We start from the raw sequence: 22,227 nt of genomic DNA on the forward strand, positions 1-22,227 counted from the left end.
TTTCCCTATCACACTGCTTCCCACCATTGTCCCACTAAACACAACTGTCTGTCTGCCATGGTCTTTCTCACATTCTGTTCCCTCTGCCCAGAACACTCCATTCCTACATCTGCTCTTACTAACTTCTTCTTAGTCTTTTAAATTCCAACTTCAGTGTGATGCCCTAAATGAGTCCTGCCTTGACCTGGGATTAGGTTAGTTATCCCCCTTATATTGTCCAGGGTAGCTTCCCATTATATCTTCTCTTTTATGAAGGTTGTTTTTTTTTTTTACACCTTTGCAATTATTTGTTTAATATCTGTCTTCTCAACTAGATTATAGATTCCATGAAAACAAGAACTATGTCAGTCCTAATAACCATGATTTTTCTGGCTTATTATAGTGCCTGGGCCTTAGTGCGACTTTCATATTAAGTTGTTGAATGAATGAATGATTTGGGCTCTGGCTGCGATTTTAACTCTACCTTCTAGTAGAAATATCGGAAATGGGCAGGGAAGAAGGAGGGTGGGTTTATTGCTATTATCCTTGCAGGGCATTCAGGGCACTTATTCTGGCCTAGAGATCCATGAACTCACTGGCTCAGCCAGTAACAGACTTCCCCTCTTGGACCTCCTGTCTCTCAGGACTCAGGAATCCTCAGGTAGTGGGAGGACCATATGGGGTGACCACCCTTGAATCTAAGTGACAACCTAGTGTCGTGGTTACTGTCTAGAGTTTGTGCTGAGCTCTAGTTGGGCAGCTTAGCTCATGTGCCCACCCCTAACCTATTGTTCCTTCCTGGAACAATAACTTGCCAAAGCCTTGTCTTGTTAATGCCATAAGACAACTTACTCCTGGAAGTGGTGCCAAAGTCAGCCCCTCTGCAGCTGCATGTTAGAGGGGCAGAATGGAATAGTGGGGAGGCAACCAAAATGTAAATTACAGCATTACTGCCATTACCGTTGATCATGCAATTTTGAATTTTCTTAGAAACTTGTATAAATAGCAATAAGGTTCCCCCCCTCACCCTCTCCTTCCTGTCACTTAGTTTTAGCCACACAAATGTCTATAAAATTGGGTAGCTTATTTGGTTAGCTCAGTTTGATTCTGCTTCTTGTTCTTACTGAATTCTCATTAGCTAATCTGGGCTAATCGCTCCCCCTGATGCTTTTGGAAAACTTTTTGTTCCATCCTAGATCATTCCAATTGGACAGGCCACAGCAGGTCTTAGAGATTTTGGATAAAACATATTAAACCCATCTTTCTTTTGCTATTCATGAAAGAAATTCCAATGGTAACTTTCCTATCAGGTAAGATAGTAAGAGATCTCAAAGTTCCAAGATGTGGTGGAGCAAAACTCATTCCCCTCTTGCTTATTCTTTACTTTCCATTAAATCTGGGTGACTACAAGGATGCAGTAGACTGAGAAAGTGGAGCTTGTGCCTTCGATAAAGTGGGCTGCAAAGTGTTGAGGTTTTTAACACTGCTGTTCATTTTTAAAACATGGTTTTGGTTCAGTAGACAAGCAAAGACAAGTTACTGTTGAGGGAAGTACATCTGTGTTGAATACACGTGCATGTTGAGATCCAAGGCTGAGGATATGCTGTGTGGTTCAGGGCAGCATGTCACCCCGGCTTCCTTCTTGCTGGGCTGTCATTCAGCAGTGCACCACCGTGTTCTCCTGTGCTGTCTTAGCCCGGAAGAGCTTATTTTATTTTTACTTCAGTAAAATAAGAATGAAGTGCTCCTCCTTCAGCCTGGAAGAATTTAGTAGACCAAGAAAGATGCCTGCCTTCTTTGGAGTCCTTGAAATCTACTCCCTTCTCTGCATACTAGTGGCAACTATCTGGATGGCTGTAGTTTTTCCCTAAATGGACTTTTCCCACTCTTTTGCCATCCCACCCACTCCAATTTCTCATGTATGCCACTACCATAGTGATATTTCAGAAATGTGTATCTGAGAATGCCATCCTCATGTTTTAAACCATTCACAGATAAGTTTGGAAGTTTGAAAGTTTGGAAGATAATGTTCACACTCCAGGATGTAGCCCATAAGATCCTTTCTCCATGCTCTGGCCCCAGCTCTGACTTGTCCATCTGTGCACATATGTACAAGTACACACACACCCTACTTCCTTTGTCTCCTAGAAAGTACCACGTTCTTAGCACTTGGCCTTTGTGTTTGCTCTTCCCTTGGCCACCACACACTTCTTCCTCCTCATCTCACTTAGAAAATGTCTACCTCTGGGGGCACCTGGTTGGCTCTTGATTCCATTATGAGGTCATGATCTCATGGTTCATGAGTTCTAGCCACCTGTTTAGGTTCTATGCTGATAGTGCAGAGACTGTTTGGGATTCTCTCTCTCTCTCTCTCTCTCTCTCTCTCTCTGCGCCAACCACACTCTCACTCTTCTTCTCTCTCCATATAAATAAATAAACTTAAAAAAAAAAGACTTTTAATAAAAAAGAAAATGTCTGCACTCTTCCAGCTTCAGCTTTTGCCTCCTGTCCCCATGGAAGTCCTCCTTGATCCTCAAGTCTGGGTAGATGGCCTTTCCCTGCCATCTTGCCATGCCCTCCACTTTCCTCCGTCATAAGTCTTATTACTTATCACACAGTGTTGTTCACTTGTCTCCACCATTAGATTGCAAGCCCAGTGAGGACAGAGTCTGTATGTGTTTTCCTTGCTGTCGTCTTCATATACATGCCAAGTTCCTAGCACAATGTCTGATCCATGGATTCATTAAGAAATGTGGTACTGATGCTCAGGGGGAGGTCAAGTTGGAGATAGATATTTGTGTGTATAACCCTTCTATGTAAAGAGGTGGTGTGCAATGGGAGAAGTTGGTGGGGACAAGCCAGAGAGAAGATTTAAAGCTACACAGAACCCCTGTTTTATCAGCTACTAGCTTTGTAACTTTGGGCATATTATCCAACTTCACTGTACTTCTTATTTGTAAAATGGGATTTTAACCGTACTTATCTCTGAGGGTGGTTGTATATACTAAATAAGAGTATATGGAATGCACTTAGCATAATCCTTGGAGATAGTTGCCTACCAAATAGGGTGACCATATACCTCAACTCGTATGGGACAGCCCTGCTTCATACCTGTTGTCCCAGCGTAATTGTTAAAAGTGCCTCATTTCACTCTTAAAAGGGTTCTGTTTTGGACAATAAATGATGGTCCCATGACCAGTAGATGGGCTATTAGAAGCAGAGAGGAGCTCTGAGATTAGTTGATCCATTCTTTTCCCATTTCACAGGTAAGAAAACTGAGGTCAAGAGAAAGGGCTTGCCAGAGGACATTTATCTACTTAGTGTCAGAACTGGGTCTCCTAACTTGGAAAGAGGTGTTACTTTTAATGACCTTCTCTGGCTACCTTCTTAACTCCAGGGTTTTTGAACATTTAATGATCAGCTTCAATAGATCTTGAAAGGCAGTCAGTATACATTAACCAGTCAAATGAAATTACCCTGTAATCCCCCTATCCCACCGCTCTAGCATTTTCTGAACTGTCTCTTTTCCCAACCAAGTCTTAATCTTTTCTCCTCCCTACCCCAAATTACATCTTTGACTAGTCTCTATGGATATATGTCAGTGCCTCCCTGGCCTTTTGATTTTAAGTAGTTTTGCTCACCCACATTTACTCCATTTATGTGGTTATCTCTGTTTCTTCTCTGTTTAGCCAGAGCCCTAGGAGGATGGGGCCTGCCTATCTGTCCTTATATCATGTCATTAGCTGTGAACCAGCTAATACATATTTTTAGGGATGACGATTGAAAAAGAGTCTAAACCCTTTTCCCAGGGTGTCCTTTCTTTCCCCTAATGAGGCTTGAGCAAGGAGATCTCTAGCCTGGAAAATTAACCCACATGAGGCTACAATACCTCTTCCAAATGCTCACCACAGAGGGAATTAATTTCAGTGAACAGATAAGCTCTGCTGTGGTTTACTTAAACAAACAAAACCAATCTTATTATCTAATAGATGTGCTTGGATTTTATTTTTAGTGTTTTAAAATCCCAAATAGCAGTATTCAATCAGTGTGATTATTATTTTTTCTCATTCAACAGAATTTAGCTCTTAACGACTTGGCCATTTTTCAAAATTAAATCTACCTTTTAACTGAAGATGATTTATCCCCACTCAGGGCATTTCAAAAGAATATACCTTGTGCTGTAGAGAGCCTTGCGAACAGGCTCTGGAGGGACCTGCACAGCTGGGCGTTACTGAGAGGCCTTCGACACCAGTTTGGGGAAGTTGTTGGCAGTTACTGTGTCCTGGTTGGTGCCCAGACCGCTCCATGCCAGTGTCTCCCTCTCTTGAGGCAGATCCCACAACCTTTGCAGTAGTGAAGATGTGGAACAGCAACAAATGAACAAGACCTGTTTGCTGTCCCTAAGGCAGAGAGGGTTCCCCCGCCATTCCACCAGAACTAAGGAAAGAAAAGAGGGAGGAAGATAAATAGTCATATTATGTTTTATTTACTCAGCATCCAGACGTGAAGGAAAATGGAAAGAAATCACATGGACGATCCCTCATGACCAACTTTGGAAAACATAAGGTATGAATTAAGAGCGACAAATGTGCATGATTCAGTTAATTTCAAGAAACTAGAGAGTAACAGGACAGTATCATCGCGACTTTGGAATAACTGAAGATTTCTTAAATAGGACTCCAGAAAAGAAAAAGATTAATAAGCCACTTTAAAATTTAAGAGCTTCTGTTCATTAAAAGTATCAAAAAGCGAAGAGCACACTGGTAAGAGTATTTTCAATATATATATCCAACAAGGGACTTGTATCTTGAATATATAAAGAATTCTTATAAATCAATAAAAAGATCCCATAGTTTTGTTTTATTTTGTTTTGTTTTGTTTTTTAAGTGGGCAAAAGACTTGAGTGGGCTTTCACAAAAGAAGATTTCCAAATGGCTAATATGGAAAAGGTGGTCACCCTTATCAATCCTCTGGGAAATGCAAATTAAAATGGTGATGAGATTTCCTACATATCCATCACAATAGCAGATATAAAATGATTGACAGCACTAAGGGTTGGTGGAGATGCTGAGCAACTTGAACTTTATACACTGCCAATGGGAGTGTGCATTTGTGCAACTACCTCACACTATTTCACAGTATCTACTAACGCTGTATTGTGTACCATGTCTTATCAGTTCCATTGTTGTGTTTCAGCCTCATGACATATACCTAATATTTATAGTGACATTATTTGTAATAGAATAAACAGGAAACAGTTCAAATGTTTGTCAACAACAGAATGTATAAAAATTGTGATATATTCACATAAGGGAATATTTTTCAGCAATGAAAACGACACAATTACAACTTTTTGCAATAAAATCTTTATAAACATGACATTGAACAAAAGAAGCCAGATCCAATGTAGTACATACAGTTTGATACCATTTATATGAAGTTTAAAAACAGGCAAAAAAGATCAATGAGGTCAAAGTCAGGATAGTAGTTACCTTTAGGGAGAAGGTAATGACTGAACGGGAGAGTCAGAAGGCTTTTGGACAGCTAATCCTCATTTGGATGATAGCACTTTGTGGAAAGTCATCATGCTGTGTACTTAAGATTGTATTTTTCTAAATGTGTACTATACTTCAATAAAAAGGTAAAATGTGTTATACAAGAAATCAATTATTGAATGGTAAACTTTATGCATGAGGTTTCTGTAAGGCTATTTCCTTACTTTAAGTAGTGTTGTATCTGGAGTTTCCTGCTCCATCAATAGGATAATTTATTAAAAGGTTGGACAAGGTAGTCATTATAATAAAAAATTAAAAACAACCAAAATGTTCATCCATAAAGACTTATTCAGTCCATGATTCATTCACAGAACGAATAATTATACAGCCATTGAAAGATGATCACTCTGAAGAGCTCAGCATGCAAAACACTGAATAAAGGAGTAAGGTCAAAAACTGATTATGTAGTACGTTAACTTTAATAAGATGTCACATCTATGTAGAAAGAAAACATATCCTCATTTTTCCAAATACTAGGCCATTGGTGATTCATTACTTATTTCTACATTTTACGTTTTATATTTAAAAATGAACTTTGGGGCGCCTGGGTGTCTTAGTCCGTTAAGCATCCGACTTCGGCTCAGGTCGTGATCTCGCAGTTCGTGGGTTTGAGCCCTGTGTCAGGCTCTGTGCTGACAGCTCAGAGCCTGGAACCTGTTTCGGATTCTATGACTCCCTCTCTTTCTCTGTCCCTCCCCTGTTCACACTCTGTCTCCGTCTCTCAAAAAATAAATAAATGTTAGAAAATTTTTTTAAAAATGAACTTTAAAAAGACAGATCTATTATTATAATACCTCAAGTTACTGACAATCTGTAGAAATGGAGAAAATTTCATTTCTGATTACAACTACTCATTTGAATTAAAATCATTTTCCAAAGTAAATCTTTCATGGAATATTTTAGCTGCTATAGAATTAAAATTTATTATATCTCAAATCATATGAATGAATGTTCATAAGACTACATACAGCTTATCTTAATAAACAGGATTTTATTATTTATACTGAAAGCTAACATTATGTAGCTGACACAGTGACTTTCCACCTATCTCATTCAATCATCACAATAATCCTTTAAAATTGTTGTTACTGTTCTGTCCTTTTAAAAAACACAATGGGAAGCTGGAGAGGTTAGCCAGCTTGGTGATAGGCCAAGCTGGAACGTGAACTCATCAGGTGCTAGGGTTCCCACACTGTGCTCCCTGAGGTTCTCAAAACATCAGTAACACCTGAGAAGAATCCAGATTAAATTGGCGCCTTGTTATCAGTGCAATAGACCTGAGTGTGTTTGTGCCAGCTTGGGGTTTTATTTGTTGAGTAAGAGAAAATGTGGAGAGTGATATGGCCCCATGGTAACGCGGGGGTGGGCTCCCTTTTCCTTCCTAAGCTGCAGTCCTCAGATATCCAGGGAACTCATCTAAAGGTCTTGCTTTTGTCTGTGGAAGGCGTAGTTTTGGTGGCAAGGTTTTCTGCAATTAGAGGTTCCCTCCCCATCTTTTGTTTTTCTGTTACGTATTGATAAATATTGGGGTTATCGCTAATGTGTTGGGATGAAACTGCATCATTCCAAAAAGGCTTTTTTTCTGATAGCCTTTAGTCCTACAGCCTTTCAGCCTAAATCCTGTGGGTAATAATTTTCATCCTTTTGCTAGAAATTAAAATGGACCACAATCTCAAAAGTGCAGTTTGATTTAGGCAGTTTGTTTGAATGCATGCTGATCAAAAGCAGGAAAAAGTTATTCGTGAAAAAAAATTACTACTGTCTTTTTTTAATCAAATTTGCCTTTTTTGAGTCAGCAGGAGTAGTAAGTTTCCTAAATAAGAGGATATTTTATCCCCTTACAGTCATTTAAATAGATGTGACAACTCTGACCCTTCCATTCATGGAGACCTTCAATGCATGACTAAGAAAGTCTTTCTAAAATCTACAGCTTATGTGGCTTAGAAGTCAGCCTTAAGCATGAAACCCTCAGTTTTGCCTTAATATTCTAATATGATTATGACCATAGGCATGTTTGTTATTGATAGTAAGGCAAGCTGCAATATTTGGTTAATTTGTTTTCTTCCAGGTAATTGTCCTTTTTGTATGTATTATAATGCCGAGTCCATTCTCCATACGTTGTAGATGTACCTGATGCAGTGAGTTTGTTGTTAAGTTTACTGTGATTTTTCCGGCAGAAAACCACAAAATCACGGTCTAAGTCTTATAGTACTGATGATGAGGAAGACACACAGCAGAATTCTGGCAAGGAAACTGGCCAGCTGTACAGGTAAGAATGTCCACGTTTTTTGCTCAGACTCCTAGAGCCTCTCCACCCCCATCAGCTTGGCTTCGTTGTATGTATCTAGAGAATCAAGTCACATGGTCAAGTGCTCAGTGCAGCAGGACATGTGAAGATCAACTGGGTATGAGATAATAAGACATGTAAGGGACTTACACTGTGCCTGACGCTCTTCCCAAGCAGTAGCTATAGAGAAGAGAGAGGGGCCACATGAGCTGGTACAGGGAGCTCTCCTAGGTGACTAAAGGAGAAGATGGGTCATGAGCACATGTTAAGAGCCAGGCATCTAAGATCAGCCAGACTTGAAACTCTTGCTCCTTCAACATTAACATGGGGCAAGTTAGGCTTCTCATATGTATCTATTTCTTAGGCTCATTGTAAAGATTAAAGGAAGTAAACTACTTAGCCCAATAATCCCTATTCCAATGAACTAAGCACTCAAAAATATTAGCTACTTTTTTTTATTATTGCCAATAGAATTTCAGATGAGTAAGATGATTTTCTGGCAGTTTGTGTATACAGTAGAGTCACAGAGGAATGTAAATTTTATCATAGATAAATGCACACACACACACCCCTGTGTCTTTATTGAAAGACTGAAATTAAATGAAATTAAGAGCATGTAGGAATGGATGACATTTAGTGCTCAATTAAATTTTATATTTAGCTTCACTTTGACGGAATGTTCATACATAAGAGAGTAACTAGTGAGGGCAGAGAGGATGTGTGTGGTTCCTACCCTTAGGGTACAGAAAATTGAACACATATCTACAGTAAAGGATGTAAGAGTGATGGGATCACCTTCCAGGAGACCTCTGCTGTGAATGTTCTCAAATAGAAGTCCAGGTTCTCCTGCCAAAGTGGAGGAGATGTCCAGTGAACTCTGGTGTTCCTCACTAGCTGGGTAACAATGGCAATCAAGCCCTTCACGACAGAACTCACAAATACATAAGAGGACCCTGTGATTCTCAGATGAGCATTGAATAAAACCACATGAGTTAGGGTGTTGTGATGGAAAGAGAGCTGAACTAGGAATCAAACTTGGGTCCTAATCCTGGCTCCATTAGGAGCTGGTAGGGAAGGTTGAGTAACCAAAAGCCCGAACGTCTTCCAGCTCTACAATGACATTTAGTCCTGGGTGTGTATTTCACAGGTTGGGTCGCCGAAGGAAAACCATGAAGCTCTGCCGAGAGCTCTCTGACTTGGTGGTATATACAAACTCTGTGGCAGCCCAAGACATTGTGGATGATGGTAAGGACTGAGTTTTTCTTCTAGGATAAATTCTTGACCTTTCTTTGTCAACTGTTTGTTAATCATCAGCACACGTTTCTGGAACTGTGTAGAATCCAACGTAAGTGTCAGGAAACTGACTGCCAGTATAATGCTTAGTTCATCAGGAGGAGTATGTTGATTACTGTGGTTGCCTGATTGGCTGGAGCTAGAGAAATTTCCTTCAGGGCCGAGGAGGACTTCATTATTCTGCAAAGACAAATGCATTACAGCAAGGTCTTGCCCAAGGCGTGAACTATGGAGACCTGACCTAGTTTGGTGGCCAGGTAACAGATGGATGTTCCTAGTGTGAATGACCAGAAGAAAGAAGAAATTAATTGGCTAAACTAGCACCTCAAAAAGCCCCATATTTTCTCATTGGAAGTTTTTACTTTGATGAAAATTATTTATTTATTTATTTTTAAATGTTTATTTTTGAGAGAGTGAGAGAGCGAGAGCACCCCAGATAGAGTGGGAAAGGGGCAGAGAGAGAGAGAGAGAGAGAGAGAGAGAGAGAGAGAGAGAGAATCCCAGAGTGCAGAGCCTGATGTGGGGCTTTGAACTCATGAACTGTGAGATCATGACCTGAGTAGAAATCAAGAGTCAGACACTTAACTGACTGAGCCACCCAGGCACCCCAAGTTTGATGAAAATAATTTCATGCACAAATTGAAGTTTTAGCAGAGAGAGCAGGGATTTCAGAAGGACGGACTTTTCACTGTTTTTCACCTATTATTTGCCTTGTGTTGAGCTGAGAAATCCTAGTCACAGGTGTTCTTACCCTGGACTTTTCTGCTCTTCTTTCCTTTACCCTCTTCCCTTCTCATTTCTGTTTTGTTCAGTTACTGAATATGCTTATAGAAATGAAGTACAGTCATGTGGCTTTTCAATCTAATTTTAATTTTAGTGGAATGAAATGTAAATTAAAAATCTCTCATTTTCCCAACAAGTCTTAGTGAAGGGAAAATGACATTTTGGTGAGTCTTCTGTCCATTACAAACCTCCAGGATTCTTCCCTCAGATCTGTCTTTTTTGTTTTTCCCATTCCACAAGTGTATCTTTTTCTGTGTACAGATTTTCTTACCTTTTGTGTTGATTCCTTCTTCAAATGGTGACAATTAAAAAAAAAGTAATTTCACATGAGGGAACATGAGAAACTGTGGTTTTCTTAGCAAGTGAACAACGCATCCTTATAATAACCACCCATAGCTAGAAAATAACTCAGTGAGTGGTTTAATGGTGTTACAGGTGTATTTGGTTTAGAGGAATATAATTTCTTTTTTTAATTTTTAAAAAGTTTTTATTTATTTATTTTTGAGAGAGAGAAAGAGAGAGACCAAGGGAGGGGCCAAGAGAGAGGGACAGAGAGAGAATCCCAAGCAGGCTCTGCATTGTCAACACAGTGCCCGATGCAGGGCTCGAACTCACAAACTATCAGATCATGACCTGAGACGAAACCAAGAATTGGACACTTAATTGACTGAGCCACCCAGGTGCCCCTAGAGGAATATAATTTCTTTCTTTCTTTTTTTTTTTTAATTTTTTCAACGTTTTTTATTTATTTATTTTTGGGACAGAGAGAGACAGAGCATGAACGGGGGAGGGGCAGAGAGAGAGGGAGACACAGAATCAGAAACAGGCTCCAGGCTCTGAGCTGTCAGTACAGAGCCTGACGCGGGGTTCGAACTCACGGACCGTGAGATCATGACCTGAGCCGAAGACGGACGCTTAACCGACTGCGCCACCCAGGCGCCCCTAATTTCTAATAAATACTTTAAGTAATCATAATTCTCTTAGCTTAATGGAAAATAATATTGAGTACTCTTTAGCTCTTGAAGTTAGGAGTTTTTGTTGTGTGTGTGTGTGTGTGTGTGTGTGGCCACAAAATGAGCATTAAATAATGAATGCATGTCTTATCCCAATGCAAAGCAACTCAAATCTATTCATATGCTAATTTATATGTGCCTAATTAGTAAGGTCATCTTAATGATAATGTGTACATGTTTATGTGGAGAGACATAGAAAACAGTGGTACTGATTATAGCGTTTCTGCATCTGAATGTGGCTTGTCAAAAAGAGTGTATTTCTTCCTATCTTGTTTAAAGCATTGCTCATCAAAATCTGCAGAAGATTATTTTTAGTATGCTTGACATATGTAAACTTTGTTAATAAGTATGTCAATAAAATATATGTGATAAGGAAAGAGTCTATATGAGGGAAATCATCTAATTAAAAACTGCAATGCTCTTATTTCTTTGCCTCTATCTTGTATACATGATCATCCCAAGTTCCATCTCTAGAGTGTAACTGGCAGTCATTTGGCCAGCATTTAATATCTAAGGGTATACAATCCTGAGGACAACAGGGACCCTGGGAAACTGTGTGCTCCATTGAACATGCAGTGTGGGTATGGTTCTGGCCCAGCTGGCCCAGCAAGACTCTGTAGTTCAGCTCCTTGGCTATATGAGCTGTGTCCCTCAGTCTGGGTTCCAACATATTTAGCTTGTCAGAGTCAACACTGAAATGGGAATGAGGCTCTGGGCAAGTTTGGTTCTTTATTTAGGCTGGCTTCTTTCAGAACACATATGGCTGGTCATTTTGGAGGTAGGGTGTGGATGTTTGGTGAAGGGGTAGGAGTAGTAGGGGCATTATAGACATGGGATTGGGAGGAAAGGGTAGGAAATTGAATGCTTGGTGGGAGGTTACCTCCATCATGACCCTCAAATTGGCAGCCACCTTGGCCCTGGATTGACACCTCCTGATGATAGTCAGGAAACGTTAATATAGGCTTCCTGTTCTTTTTCCTCCCTTTATATTTCTCATTGTATGTATGGAGGGTGGATGATGGTTCTTGTTTCTGAGATTTTATTTTTTTATAATGCTCTTTACAAATCTTCCTCCACTATTACTCCTACTCATAATTCTATCTAAGTTAACATTAAAACTCATTTTTTTCTTTTTTGGAATTGGTCTTTTATTTTCTTGGACCCTGAATGCTATCCGTTAATATGTGTTTCACATGAATGTTTTGTAGATGAATGCCTTCAATGAATGTCTCCCTGTGGTCAGGAATAAGTTTCATAGTTTTATTTATCCATGACTGTCTATATCTTTGGCAAAGATACTCTGTTGGACTCATGCCCCTAAAAAGCAATTTTTGTGCCAGCCCTCATCATACTAGCCAGATAGACATGAATTAGTGACATGTTTTGAATTCCTGGGAGAACAGGGGACTCAGAAACATGCAGTTATGCCAGCCAGACGTGCACCTCTGATTTGGCCTCAAAATGGCTGAAGAGTCCTCAAAATGGCTAAAGAATGGGGTTTTATGGATCTTTCTTGGTTAGAAGCTACTGCTCCTCTGGTTGAATTCACTCTTTTGCTCTGCATTTTATTATGGGCATAATCTGACATAGGTAAAAGTCCTTGGTGACTGGTGTTTTCTTGGCAGGGGCTCTCACTTTTCTTTTTCCTTTATTAAAAACTGCCAGGAACCACAGGGAATGTGTTATCATTTAGCGAAACAAGAGCACATCAGGTGGTTCAGCAGAAATCGGAGCAGTTCATGATTTATAACCAAAAGCAGCTCACGAGGATTTACCCCTCTGCCTACCGCATTGATTCCAGTAACTTCAACCCTCTGCCGTACTGGAACGCAGGCTGCCAGCTAGGTGCGTACGCCTTGGGAAGAAGCGGTTCTCCGTTATGTCCTGACTCTATGCTGCTGTCTTACCTAATTCTCTCAAACTTTGAACTTGCACAGTGGCACTGAACTACCAGTCTGAAGGGCGAATGATGCAGTTAAATCGAGCCAAATTCAAGACAAATGGCAATTGTGGCTATGTCCTCAAACCCCAGCAAATGTGCAAAGGTGTGTGTTCATTTCATGGTTGTCTCTCTGAATGCAGGTAACCTTATTGAAGGAACTCTCTGCAAAATGTGATACATCAGTGTTCTCCAACATGATTCTTATAAAAAAATTTTGTGGGGCGCCTGGGTGGCGCAGTCGGTTAAGCGTCCGACTTCAGCCAGGTCACGATCTCGCGGTCCGTGAGTTCGAGCCCCGCGTCAGGCTCTGGGCTGATGACTCGGAGCCTGGAGCCTGTTTCTGATTCTGTGTCTCCCTCTCTCTCTGCCCCTCCCCCGTTCATGCTCTGTCTCTCTCTGTCCCCAAAAAAATAAATAAACGTTGAAAAAAAAAATTTAAAAACATTTTGATACTGATTTACTTTTGAGAGAGAGAGAGCATGTGGGGAGGGGCAGAGAGAGAGAGAGGGAAACAGGATCGGAAGCAGGGTCTGCACTGACAAAGAAAGCCTGATGTGGGGCTCGAATCTGTGAACCATGAGATCATCACCTGAGCCGAAGGCGTCCACTTAACCGACTGAGCCACCCAGGTGCCCCTGCAACATGATTAAAAAAAAAAATAGATAGGTTAAGGTATTGGCATGCAAATTGTCACAACTGTTTAATGTTTGGGTAGCATGGTGTTTAGAATGTTCTCTTGTGAGGTTTTTTATGTTCAGGGGGACGTGGATAGCCATGGATCATTATCTGAAACCCAGTGTCCCAGCGTGATACTCCCTGGGCATCACTTATAAAATTGTGCTGCCTTCTAAGGTCTGAGCCCTGTCTTTCAGAAACTCCGTGAGTATAAGTGAGTCTGAAACCTGCTAGCAAAATTAAAATACCACCTGAAACAATTGTATCAAGCCCTTTTAGTCTTTGTTAGTGCTAACAAAAAAGAAAAGATAATGTCGCGTTAGATCAAGAAACACTTCTTTTTGGCTCTGCTCATTAAAATTCTTTTAAAAATTTCCAAATTGGCTTTTTAACAATTCAGGTAAAAAAGCGGTGACAGATGTGCCTTCTGGATTTTATGCTTTGCATGTTTTCTTACTCTTCTGTTTACTCAGTTTCAGGTCTTCTTTCCGTTTGTTATATTCACTGTCTATACCTATGATAGTTTAAGTTAGGGGATTATTCACATCTGACATAACTGCTCTTCTTCTCTACACTATTGGCATTCCAATAACATGCTTCTCTTCCCTCATGCCATGATTGATAATTGCATCACAGATGTTTCAAATTGGCCCATTCTTTTGCCTTTGGGAGCATGGATTCTAGCAAAAACCACAGCTATAGAAATGCCAGCTGGCATTGCCTTCGGTCAAAAGCCACACTGATAGTTATGTGATCATTTCTTTTCTCTAAAAAACACTGTAGTAATTCAGCATTTGTCGTTTCTTTGTTCTACATGCTTAAACTGTGTGTGTGTGTGTGTGTGTGTGTGCGCGCGTGTGTGTTTTCCCATGTTACCAGCCTCAGATTTTAACCTCTGCTTTATTTGGCTTAGGTACTTTCAACCCTTTCTCTGGTGATCCACTTCCTGCCAACCCCAAAAAGCAGCTCATCCTGAAAGTGATCAGCGGACAGCAACTCCCCAAACCTCCAGACTCCATGTTTGGAGACCGAGGCGAGGTAAGCCACATGTATGAACATGTTAATTATGTGATTATTTTATTATGTTTATATTGTATCTGAAATATCTTCAGAATTCTCTGTCTCTCTCACTCTCTCTATGTGTGTATGTGTATGTGTTCACAAATGAGCACTGACCTCAGCACGTCAGATATCAACTGACTTATTGGCAAAGCACACAGGGTTCCTTCTGGAATGCAGTGTACCTTCTATTTTGGAGGCATGCTCATGTCCTTCTTCTCAGAGAAGGTCTATCACCCCAGGCTCTTTGCCTGGATCTTGAATGTTGACCGGGGACACCACACAGCTCTGGTGTTGGGTTCCACCATAAGCTCTTTGTTGCAAATTTCAGCTGACCCGTGATACCCTGTGGCCATCCACCTCACCTTGTCAACCTTCGTTCCCATTCTCCACAGTGGCCATTTCCAGCCTTCTCTCTCCTCGAACCTGTGTTCTCATCACTTCCTTCTCATCTTCAACAGATGGCACCGTGTCCTACTTCTCAGAAAGTAGGAGCTTCATATGGGACCATTTGTTCCATCTCCGTTGCCTCCAGCCTAATCCACACCACCATTGTCTCTTGTCAGTTCTGCTGTGGTAACCTCCCAGCTGACTGGTCTCCCTGTGGCCATTCTGTCCTCTAAGCAGCGGGAGTAATTGGGCAGTGTCAGAATATGTATCCTTACCTCTCCTTTCCTTCTTTCTCTTCTTCACTGTCTGCAAAAATGAGGACTCACTTCTTACTTTTTCTCTCAAACTTTTTATTTTGAAAATTTTTAAACCTCAGAAAAGTTGGAATAGTAAAATTAATGCCACATCTCCAGCACCTAGATTCACTTATAAAATTACAAAATTTGTTACATTTCCTTTCTCTCTCTTTCATGTGTAAATGTATTTATATATGTGTGCATAAGTATATTTTATGTGTGTGTGTGTATATATATATATACACACATATACACACAAGTGCAAATACACACATTTGCATTTCTTTGCAGTCATTTGAGAATAAATTGTTGGCATTATGACCTTTGACCCCTAAATACATACCATCTTCAGCATTTATCTCCTAAAAATAAGAACGTTCTCCTGTATAGCCATAATAAAGGCATGACTTTTAATATTCATGCAATAATATTATCTAATATAAAATCAATATTCAGTTTTCTCCAGTTATCCCCAAATTGTCCTTATGTCCTTTTTTTTTCTTTATGTATTCAGGATCCAATCAAGGATCACATATTGCTTTTAATTGTTATTTCTCTCTGGCCCTTTTTTTTTTTTAAACAACAACAACATTTTTAAATGTTTGTTTATTTTTGAGAGACAGAGAGAGGCAGAGCATGAAGGGGCGGGGGGGATCAGAGAGAGAGGGAATCACAGAATCTGAAGCAGGCTCCAGGCTCTGAGCTGTCAGCACAGAGCCCAGTGTGGGGCTTTCACGAACCGTGAGATCATAACCTGAGCTGAAGTCGGAGGCTTAACTGACTGAGACACCCAGGTGCCCCTCTCTGGTCCTTTTAAATTCTACAGCAGTCCTCCAGCTTTCTTGTTTTGTTTTCATGATATCGACATTTTACAAAATGCCCAAATCAGTTATTTTTAGAATGTCCTTCAATTTGAATTTAATGTCCTGATTGCTTCTTCATGAATGGAATAAACATAAATGTATTTGTCAGGAGTACTCCCTGGGCAATGTTGTGTCCTTCTCAGTACATCACATCAGGATCTGTGTAATGTCACTTTATTCAGTGATTGATCACATTACTTGAATAAGGGGGCTTCTTCCAGGTGTTTTTCATTGTCTAGTTATCTCTTTACCTTTGTAACTAATATATAGTGTGTGGGGGGGTTAGAGTAATTTTTTATATATATGAGGAAATATGGTTTTTTTGGTCATTAAAATAAAACCCAATCTCCTTAACTTGGCTTATAAGGTTCTCTATCAGGAGATTTCAACTTTTCTTGAGCCATGGAACCCTTTGGTATATAATGTGGCCATCTGGACCCCTTCTCAGAATAAAAATTTTGATGCATAAAATAAAATATGTAGGGATATACTGGAAATCAGTTATATTGAAATTCACTTATCAAAATATTAAAAATAAATTGTGATATGCATATATCTATTAATGCAATAAATAGCAAGATCTAGGGGTTGGTTTATTAACTATTAGAATTTTGAAGCCGTGATAAATGTAGATGATACATGGAAATTTCTGCAACAACTGTAATAGGACACAAAAGCATCCATGATTTCTACCAGATACAAAATTACAATTCTAGTACTATTATATTGGGCTTTAGTCATAAGCTAATGAAAATAAAGATAAGATAAAGATACAGTTTTTCCCCCTATCCAGGCTCCCTGAATTCTCAACCCATGATCTCTCACATTGTTTATTCATCTGAGAATGAAATAACCATTAGTCTTGCTTTCATTCAGAAAACTGATTGTCATCTTAAATTTTCATCTTGTCTTTGCTCTCCACATATGATATATTACTATCTCCTCGGACTTCTACCTCCCACACCTCTTTCCAGTCTTGCTGCCAACCATCCAATTCTGTTCTTCCAGCATCTCAGCTGGATTACCGTATGTGGAAGCAGACACTGGTGTCTCAGGTTTGCATTTGAGGAAACTGAAGCACAGATACTTGCCTAAGGCAGCACAGGAGCCAAGTTTTGAAGCAGGAAGTTGCTCTTCAAGTCTGCGGTTTTCTTGAATTCCTTATGAACAGAAGTCAGAAGTCATACTTATTAGTTGCCCCCCAAAATCTGAGCTACCCAATTGTCCAGTTTTAGCCCAGGGTTCTATTAAAAGGAAAAACCTCTAGCATAAAATGCCCTATTGAAAATGAATAAACATCAGAGTTTATGTAGTAGACAAAAAGTATGTGTATCCACCCAATTTTCTCAGCATGTTTTTCCAGCATTCTTCTAGCTCTTATTCCCTGAAGCTCCCCCCAAAACACCATATTCCCCTTACTTCCCCAGTTCCTAGAACATGTTTTCTCAGACTTCATTAGTCTCTCCTTTACACTTTTAGATCTGCTCTTTCTGGACTCTTTAGGTTCCAGTCTTTCATTGCTCATTATCCAGAACTTGCATGATAAAATAGCTTATTTGCATGATAAAATCAGGATCCCTTCTGGAAGATAGGGGATGTAGGGGATGTGGGAAAGAAGATTAAGCATTCAGTTTTTCTATTGATTCCTTCTTAGTCTTAATTTTTTGACCTAATGTAACTTTAAAAGAGCAGTTAAGTGTCTGACTTCAGCCCAGGTCATGGTCTCATCAGGCTCTGTGCTGACAGCTCGGAGCCAGAGCCTGCTTCAGATTCTGTGTCTTCCTCTCTCTCTGGCCCTCCTCTGTTTACACTGTCTCTCTGTCTCTCTCAAAAATAAATAAACATTAAAAAAAATTAAAGTTACATTATAGTACTCAGTTGATTTAAATACAGTAAAGTGCACAAATCAAATGTGGATAGCTTGATTATTGTTTATGCAACCCAGATCCAGACAGAACATCTGAGAACCCCCCAGAAGGCTTCTATTCACTCTTCCAGTAAATATCTATTCCCAACCCCCAATCAAACACCAACCCCTATCACAACAGATTAATTGTGCTATGCTCAACTTGTATGTAAATGGACTCTTACAGTATGTACTCCTTTTTTTTTTTAAGATTTTATTTTTTAAGTAATCTCTATACCCACTGTGGGGCTCAAGCTCACGACCCTGAGATCAAGAGTTTCAAGCTCTTCCAACTGAGCCAGCTAGGCACCCCTAGTATATTCTCTTCTATGTCTGAATTGCTCAACATTATGTCTCTGTACCAGAACTTTTTCTTTTTCATTGTTGTATGATAGTCATTAAATGAATAGTCCACAATTCATCCCTCCTACTCATGATACACATGTAGGTTGTTTCCAATGTGTGACTATTATGAATATGGCTGCTCTGAGCATGGACAAAAGGTCTCATTTCTGTTGGGTATATACCTTGAACTGGACTTGTGGGTTCATTGGATAAAATTTGTGTAGCATCAGTAAATACTGGCAAACAAAAATTTAATCTTCTAGTTATGTTTCATATATCTAAATCTGTCGTTCAGTTTCTCTTTCTTAGTAAGCACCTAATAAAATGGTTTGCTGTTGAAATGTGGCCAATATTCTCAATTAACACACACGTAGAAATGTATCAGTTGTAATAATACTCTCTTTATTTACGTAGATCATTGATCCTTTTGTTGAAGTTGAAATTATTGGATTGCCAGTAGACTGCTGTAAAGATCAAACTCGCGTAGTAGATGACAATGGTAAGATGATAATCTGTTTGCTTTTCTTTTTTTAATGGTTGGTTGGTTGGTTGGTTGGTTATTTATTTATTTATTTATTTATTTTGAGAGAGAGAGTCCAAGTGGGGGTGGGGGCGGGGGTGGGTGGGTGGCTGCGGTGCAGAGAGAGACGGAAACAGAATCAGAAGCAGGCTCGAGGCTCTGAGCTGTCAGCACAGAGCCTGACAAGGAGCTCAAACTGCGAGATCATTGACCTGAGCTGAAGTCGGGCGCTTAACTGACTGAGCCACCCAGGTGCCCTCATAATCTGTTTACTTTTTATCAAGAAGCTCTAAAAATAAAATTTGTACTGAAAAAGAAAAATATATCTATGTGGGAAAGAAACAGATCCCTAAAATTTGTAACTGCCATCTGAATTTTATGTTAAAATCTTTTAAACACATAAAACTGAGTAAATGTGGGTTTGGTGCATGGTATGTTCTGGTGGATGCTGTAATCTAGGCTCCTAAATTCTTTGCTTTTGAAGCAAATTGTGTGTGTGTGTGTGTGTGTGTGTGTGTGTGTGTGTGTGTGTGTTTTCCCTAATGAAGAGAATAAATGTTATTTTAAAGGGCTGGGTTGAAAATTAGGAAAATGCCTCTGTGTTTTCATGACATAGTTGCTTCAAAGCTCTTATTCATGAAGCCTACATGTCTTGATGATTTTTCATTCTTTTTCTGGAGCATGTAAAACTCTAAAGGCAAGTGCAGCATGCACTGGCAAGTTGACTTCTTGATATGTGCATCTGGTCTATTGGCAGCATTCTTGTATTCTGGTCATGATGTAAAACAAAGCTTTCTTTACCCAAGCCTCATGTCTTTTTCTTGGTAATCTTCTTAAATGGGGTTTGTTCATATATTTGACAAACATTGTGGCATACCTATTTTCTTTCAGTCTCTAGTCATTAATACTTGAACTCTAAACCTCAATGCTCAAAACATTCAGGAAATTAGAGGTTCATAGTGAGACCCTAGGTATTTTCTAGTTTAAGGAAAGGAATTTGGGGATTCAAGAATAGCATAAGCCTATGACTTTAGGAAATGACATGCTTAAAGGAAGCAAACTTCCTATATTGCATTTTCCTACCAATGCCCATTGGTGGTGTGTTTTTTTTCTGGTTTTTGTTTTTGTTTTTGTTTTAGTCTCAGAAGTAATTGAGAGGTCATTACTAAGTTAACAAAAACATAATCTCTTCTCTTGTTCAGGAGGGGTATCTCAGTGATTTCAGTCCATAATTATTTCCTTACCTGAGGCATTTAATAGGGTCAGGTGGCTGATACCTCCTGACTGCTGTATTTGATAAAACTTATTTGCATTTTTAGAAAAGAGAAACAAATTTACAGAGTATTTGAATTTTTAGCAGTTTATATAATTATTTTGTCTGAGAAAATTTTATCAAGAAATAAGTGTATTTTTACTTTGAGAATATGAGTTGAATTATATACCTTTCTATTTATTTTCAATGGCTATGAAAATATATCTTTCATGTATTAAGGTCTAGCTTCATGAGAAGCCACTGGAAAACAATAGGGTGTAGTCTAATTCAGCTCTGTAACTAGTGTGACTTTAGGTGTATTCTTTTCTCGGAATATCAATTTTCTCAACTGCAAAATGACTTATAAATACTTACATTTCTTACCTTAAAAAAAGCATTTATAACTTGTGTAATTTAAAAAAGTTGTGTAGTTTTGAAAAATAGTATGTATTTTTTCTGAATTAGAAAAAACCCAAAACCCTGTCTTGCCATCCTTAGAGGATTGCCATAAGAATTAAGTAAGATGCCATATGTACAGTGGCATTGGAACCTGCACAGGACCTTATAAAATGTTTGCTGGTGATTATTATAGTAGCAGAATCTTTTGTGGGTGAGAAGCATGATTATATTTGGCAAAGTATCTCTTTCTCTTTCTCTTTCTTTCTTTCTTTCTTTCTTTCTTTCTTTCTTTCTTTCTTTCTTTCTTTCTTTCTTTTTCCTTTTTTCTTTTTTTTTTTCCTAAAACATTATTCTTAGACCACTACTAAAGGTACTTTTTGAGCTTACTGAAGCATTCTGAAATTGCCTAAAGGAACTTGTCCTATAATGCAATTTGGCATCAAAGATTATTAGAATTGATGTAATCATTTAAAGGCAATTTTCCTACCAATTATTTTCTGGCAATGGGGCAAATTCCAAGGCTTTATTTCAGGAAGGCATCCTGGAGTGGCTTGGTCATCTTCACGAGTTTAATAACCATCGCAAGCAATTTTCAGTCTGCTTTGCAGGCGATGCTGCCAATTCATTTTTAGTCAAGCCTTTTGCTTTTCTAATTTTTCTCTTCCTATTTCTCTGAGGATTTAACCCTGTGTGGGAAGAAACCCTGACATTTACAGTACACATGCCAGAAATAGCTTTGGTTCGGTTCCTTGTGTGGGATCATGATCCGATTGGACGAGACTTTGTTGGACAAAGAACCGTGACCTTCAGCAGCTTAGTGCCGGGTAGGTATAGGCTGGCTTTTCCTTTCTAGGCTGACCATTCAGTTTTCTTTGGAAAACTTAATATATGATATGTGATATACACAACATATGGCATATATGGTATATAAACCATGTATTATATGAGTGTTGACATGTTTTATGAAATGTAAAGAATTATAGTAAAGTCAAATACTTAATTCAGTTGCCCCAATGGGAAAGCCAAATGTAAGTTCAAGTAAAAAGAAACTGTTTTCTCTGCTTTTATCAGGCTACCGGCATGTCTATTTGGAAGGACTGACAGAAGCATCCATATTTGTCCACATAACAATCAATGAAATCTATGGAAAGGTGAGAAAGACTGTAGTGCTTAAAGCCACATGCAACAACAATGCGGTCCTTAACAAACTTATTTTTTGACTGATTGCTTAAAAGGAACATACATCTTGACAAAACTGTTCTTTAGCAGACAACTATTGAGAAGCCTAGCGAGCCCAGTGTGCTATCCTATCAGGTCCCATCTTGATCCACATGTGTTCCTTCCATTGTTCTGGGGTGTGTACTCATTGCTTCCAACCAGGGGGGCTCTCTGGGCTTATGAAAAAACTGCTCTTCTCTCAGATGATCATTTGTTTCACTAAAACAATAAATATATAGTTAAACGTTAAATTTTATTTAAATACTTAAGAGGACCTAGCTGGCTGCAGCAGGAAATGTAGTGTCTCAGATGTTTGATGAATTACGAGTACTAACCAGACTGTGATTCTAGCCAGTTCTAGGCAGGAGGTGCTCATTTGGTGCCTTTGTTTTTAACTGAAAACCTAAAACTCCCCACCCACGGGAATTTTAAGGACTTTATAAGGACTCTTT

The 22,227-nt window shown here is 39.2% G+C and overlaps 1 protein-coding gene across 8 annotated transcripts in view; it reads left to right on the plus strand.

Moving 5' to 3' along the window:
• PLCH1 (phospholipase C eta 1) overlaps window positions 1-22,227 on the plus strand; it is a 221,236-nt gene that overhangs the window by 191,623 nt on the left and 7,386 nt on the right. For 5 of the 8 annotated variants that reach the window (XM_045037408.1, XM_045037406.1, XM_045037405.1 and 2 more), the window contains 9 exons: window positions 4,474-4,545; window positions 7,712-7,803; window positions 8,948-9,066; window positions 12,576-12,755; window positions 12,848-12,955; window positions 14,441-14,565; window positions 18,801-18,885; window positions 21,235-21,381; window positions 21,629-21,708. In XM_045037408.1, coding sequence (XP_044893343.1) covers window positions 4,474-4,545; window positions 7,712-7,803; window positions 8,948-9,066; window positions 12,576-12,755; window positions 12,848-12,955; window positions 14,441-14,565; window positions 18,801-18,885; window positions 21,235-21,381; window positions 21,629-21,708 — 1,008 coding nt within the window. The remainder of the gene's footprint in view (window positions 1-4,473; window positions 4,546-7,711; window positions 7,804-8,947; window positions 9,067-12,575; window positions 12,756-12,847; window positions 12,956-14,440; window positions 14,566-18,800; window positions 18,886-21,234; window positions 21,382-21,628; window positions 21,709-22,227) is intronic. The other 3 variants (XM_045037407.1, XM_045037410.1, XM_045037411.1) reach the window with 1 other exon arrangement.

Source organism: Felis catus, chromosome C2 (genome assembly GCF_018350175.1).
Source record: "Felis catus isolate Fca126 chromosome C2, F.catus_Fca126_mat1.0, whole genome shotgun sequence".
Classification (NCBI taxonomy): Eukaryota; Metazoa; Chordata; class Mammalia; order Carnivora; family Felidae; genus Felis; species Felis catus.